Source organism: Lemur catta, chromosome 1 (assembly GCF_020740605.2).
Source record: "Lemur catta isolate mLemCat1 chromosome 1, mLemCat1.pri, whole genome shotgun sequence".
NCBI classification, from domain to species: Eukaryota; Metazoa; Chordata; class Mammalia; order Primates; family Lemuridae; genus Lemur; species Lemur catta.
Window position 1 is genome coordinate 181,812,220 of NC_059128.1, and position 4,830 is coordinate 181,817,049.

The window sequence follows — 4,830 nt, forward strand, 5'->3', positions numbered from 1 at the left end:
TAATCTTAAGGCATAGGTACCTATTTCTAATCTGGTGTTTAGAAATAGATACCTGATTTTTAAATAGTAGTGCTTGTTTGCAGGAGGATATCTACTCTTATTTCCTGTCTACCAGAGTTCAAGTAATGCAGCTTTTTTTTTTTTTTAAGCTGTCATTTATGGAGCATTTTCTTGGACTCAAGCACTGGGACCCTTCACATGTATTAAGTCACTTTATTTTTAAATCAACTTGTGAGATTAGGTATTGTTATTGTTCCCATATTATAGATGAGGAAACAACTGAAGAGCAGGAATGTTGACTTATTTGCCCAAGGTTATTCAGCTAACAGCAAGGGGCAGAGCTGGGGCTTGGAACTCAGATGGTCTTCTTCCAGAGCCTACCTCTTAAGCACAGTATATATTCTGCTGCCTGATACTAGCAGTGATGATGCCAACTTCCTTTGTTGAGGAGTGGCAACTAGGCTGACCTGCCTACTGCATGACTCCAGAGGGTTCTTTTTATATCATAGTCCATGTGAATAGGGTCTCTGGATTTGAACAACCCAGAGTTATACAAGCAGTTGCTGTTTCTAAGCCTGTGTTAGTTTTTGGTGTCTGCTGACTATTTTTTTCTGTATGTGTGTGTGTGCATGTGTGCAGGTGCACATGTATGCCTAGGCACATGCTTGAGTCAACATGCACATAGCCACTCTTGCACAGTTCTGTTATACATATTTTATGGCATTTGCAAAAAGTTGTCCAATTCCAATCTAAGTTTCTCTTACCTATTATAATGTCAGTGTTAAAGCAGAATTGCTAACTTGCTCTTTATAAACATTTTGAGAACTTCCAATGTTGTATGAAACCTTTGCAGTAGTAGTTCTCTTGACTGTTAATATTGAGGCATTTAGTTCAGAGGGAGTCACTTTGGAGGGCCAGTTACCGTAATCCTGAGGCCTTGCGTTGGCAGGTGGGCTCTGAGGCAGAGTTGGCTCCTCTGCAGAATGTGAGTGGTGGTGTTTGGATCCCACTGCTAGGGTCTTTCAGGACAAGGATAGCACTCTCTGTCTAGGTGTCTGTTCCCTTATTCCTGACGCTGGTCCTGAGAGCAGTGACAAGAATGTCCCATCTATCTGTGGCATAATTTTGTGTCTGTAATTTTATTTGAATTTATTTTTCTCGTTAGGTAACCAGCCACAGCAAGGAGTGACTTCCTATGGGCATCCTTCACACTTCTGAATCTGCAAGAGGAGAAGACATGAAGTCTTGTGTTTGCACTGAAAAATAGAAAATCGAATTTAATGCATTAGTCATCCTTAAAAATGTCCCTTTGTTCTTTCATTTCTTTGACATTTTACCATATTTTATGCTACATCTCACACAAAGGTATTTAAACAAAAAGCCAAGGAAAAGTTGTGGTTTGATTTTTGTCACATTCAACTTTAAAGCAGGTTTAAAAATATGGATCATGCAGGCCAACTTCAGGAAGAGTGTAGTAGCAGACCTTTTGAAATTGGTGCTTTTTTGAATCTCATATTTACAGAAAGAGTGAATTATGGTGGATTTAAAATGTTTATCTATTTTATTCATTAATGGTGAAGATTTTCTTTTTTTCTTTTTTTGTCCCCAACCTGTGCTGGACCAAACTACTGATTTTGAAAGGCTTGTCAGATCTTGACAGGAAAGTGACCCATTTATTTTGCATTCATCTGTGATGGTGAAATGGACATTTATTTGCATCACTCTAATTTGAAATGTTTAAAATTTCACAAGCACTTTATAAACTTTGTTCTTATTTATTTAGGACTTTGCTTTTGTTGTGGTCAAAAGGTGCTGAAACAGATTGTTGCTTAATATTTAGACTTCTTAAACCAGTAACTTAAACCAAGTTTTCTTTGAGAGCCACCCTGAGACGTGCAGAAGCCTATTAGAAGTAGCTGTACTCAAATTTGTTTTCAGTGGCAAGATTGTTGGCCAGAGTCTTTGTGAAGGTACAGCATGTAAACTCGAAAGGCCTGAAAGAACCATAGTGGAATCATTCCAATTATCTATTGCCAGTTTTGGTTCCTCTGAACCTTATGCCAACTTGATGGGGGAAAAAAAAAATCAGCAGCTGGCCTGAGATTCCACAGAGCTCAATCTTGACATGGTTTCTAGAGAATCTGGCCCCAAAGTCCAGAAGGCTCTGGTTATCATAAAAGGTGTATTTGCTGTTTATTTTGTATGGTAAGTATTTGCTATTTTGAATTTAATTATTAATGTTGGTGTCAGTCTTGGTTGTGTATTGCATATACTGTATTTATAAATTGGTGCAAAAAGCACAAGTAAATTATACATCAAATTTATTATAAAGAAATAGTAAATATTTTAACTTTGTTCAAGTATGTGGTAATTTGCTCCTATTAGAGTAAAAAAAATACAGTAAATTATTATCAGTTTGTGTAACTTAAGAGTATTCCATATAATATTTTTTTAGATTTAGATGCATAAAATTTTGAATGTGAAAATTGCAGGGCATTTAAAAACATGTGGGGGATATTTTCCCATGTTCTGTGTTAATTCATTTTCTTTTGCCATATGATTTTACATGTAATGTAGTCAAGCATACTGTGAATAGATTTGTCTATAATGAGCAAACCATGTAGATCTACTTTTTTTAAATGTAGCTAAAACAACCTTAGTAGACAATTTCTTTTGCAAATCATTATATAAATAATTTATCTTCCTCGGTGAGTTACTTATTGCAAAGTTTGACTCATGCAAATGACCTCAAATACATGTCAGCTTACTTTGCTGTGGCAACATCCATGTGAACTGCTTTGTACACTGTGAAAATATTTCACTCCAGCCTGCTCATTTTGTGTTTACTCTGGGCTGGAAAAGACTTTGCCAAAACATTAAAGACCATTCTTTTCACTAAATTAACATAGTCTATCTGCTTTCAGAGGATGTTTCTGTACATTTCCGCTGGTTTTGTATATCAGGTTTTTTTCCTGTCAAGAATCATACTCTTGGAGTTCATGAAGTCATTTTTCTTCAAAAAGTAATATCCATATAATGGCTGCATTGGCAAAACAATCGAAATGTGAATGTTGTGCCTAGTGAGTGAGTCATGTTCCGTCCTTGTTATATTTCAAGAATTATTGGTATTTAAAATGGCAGTTTTCATTTGAACCATATATTTTTGTAGCTCTGCGTTGCAAACAGCAGTAATACTGTTTCAAGAATGTTATAATTGCATAACATTTGTATGCACTTTATATTTTGCAGAAGTTAATTTATTAATCATTTTGCACATGAAAGTTGTAGGGTATACCTTTATTGTTGTCTGGTTTTTTTTTTAGGTGAGGAAGCTAAGGTCATGGTAAGGCCCTATAATTCCAAGATTCTATGGAAAGCTGAGGGAAAATGTAAAGCTGTCTTTCCCCTGTGCATTATAAAGAAAGCAACTGGAATTAATTTAGTCATTATATTTTCTCCCACTTAATCCTCTATCTTAAGAGGTTTCTACTTTTTTCTTTTCTAGCAAATGCATTAGCTTGCATTAAAATGATTGCAAGGGAAAGCCATGTGGCAGAACCTGGTAATTTGCTTGGTGAGATAGAGAAGAAATTACTTTAGAATAAGATGGAGACCCCACCCAGCTCCCCCTTAAAAAGATAAGACTTTGACATTTAATGGAGTTGGCTGTAATTAATCACAAATCTTGGCTCAAAGAAGACCGTAGACATACTTATTTACACTGCAGGCTTATTCCTAATAGGTTACATTTGTCATCTTATTTTCCCTTCTCTGCCCAGAAGTAAAGGAGATCACTTTACAGTGAGCACCTTTGACCTTTTGCAGCCACAAGGTCCAACAGCAGAGATTAGTAGCAATCGGATCACCCCTTAGGTGAGACCAGCTGAAAGTTGGTGTGATGAAAACACAATGAAGGGAGCTCTTCCATATGTCTCACGTGATTGGCAGAGGCTAACATAGCTCTCGGTTCTGTGTCGTGAGATAGCTGAACAAGACCTATAGCATTTTTTTTTCATGTGTAAGGCTCTTATGGTTATTAAATAGTGAATATTTGCATAGAGGCTAGAGAAATTACATTGGAAAGTCCCAGCTTCTAGAATTAGAAAAGATGAGTCATATTATGTCCACCAAATTAATTCAGGTTGAATTAAGCATGTAATATAAATAAATTCAGTGAATTACAAAAAGCAACATTTGTGTAGAGTTGATCAGATTTTAAATACAGTGAAACTTCATTATATAAAATAGATCTAGACCCTCCCATTCTCCCATCACACAAAAAATGATCACTTAATGAAATAAAATGTTCATAAAGCAATGTTCCCTCATAAAATTTTCCTTAAGAACAGCTCTAAACCAGGGGTGCCTGAGCTAGATTTTAAAGTTATAAAGAAGTTTCAGTGTATTTTTAAAACCTTTTTAGTGGATGTATTTGGACAAAAATAACCCCCTTTTCACATTTTCTGATGTTGTAGGTAATTACGTTGCTTTTACATGTGAAAAAGTTAGCCTGCATTTATTTTTAAATGCAGTTATTAAAACATTTTTGTATTCTCCATCAATGAAAATTTTCAGTGTGAACAAATGATGAATCATAAAACAATTCAGTGCTTATTTTCTGTAGGTTTTAGGAAAAAATTTATAAACCAACCACAAAATATTTATACATCAAGATGATAAATTTACATAAAGACTACAAATTTAATCTTTTCCATTGTCTCTGAGTGCCATGCTTGTAACACTGATAGAAAGTGGACACTAGGCAACTGGTAGTAAAAGAAAAAAGTCCATTTTTTACGGAAAAATTCAGGTACGTTAGCCATTTGTTAT

At 35.3% G+C, this 4,830-nt stretch overlaps 1 protein-coding gene across 1 annotated transcript in view; it reads left to right on the top strand.

The window, feature by feature from the left end:
• Nucleotides 1-3,000, top strand: part of MED12L (mediator complex subunit 12L) — a 313,159-nt gene extending 310,159 nt beyond the window's left edge. The window contains exon 44 of the mRNA XM_045539482.1: nucleotides 1,166-3,000. Within this exon, the coding sequence (XP_045395438.1) occupies nucleotides 1,166-1,218 (53 nt within the window). The 3' untranslated portion in view covers nucleotides 1,219-3,000. The remainder of the gene's footprint in view (nucleotides 1-1,165) is intronic.
• The last annotated feature ends 1,830 nt before the right edge of the window (nucleotides 3,001-4,830 follow it).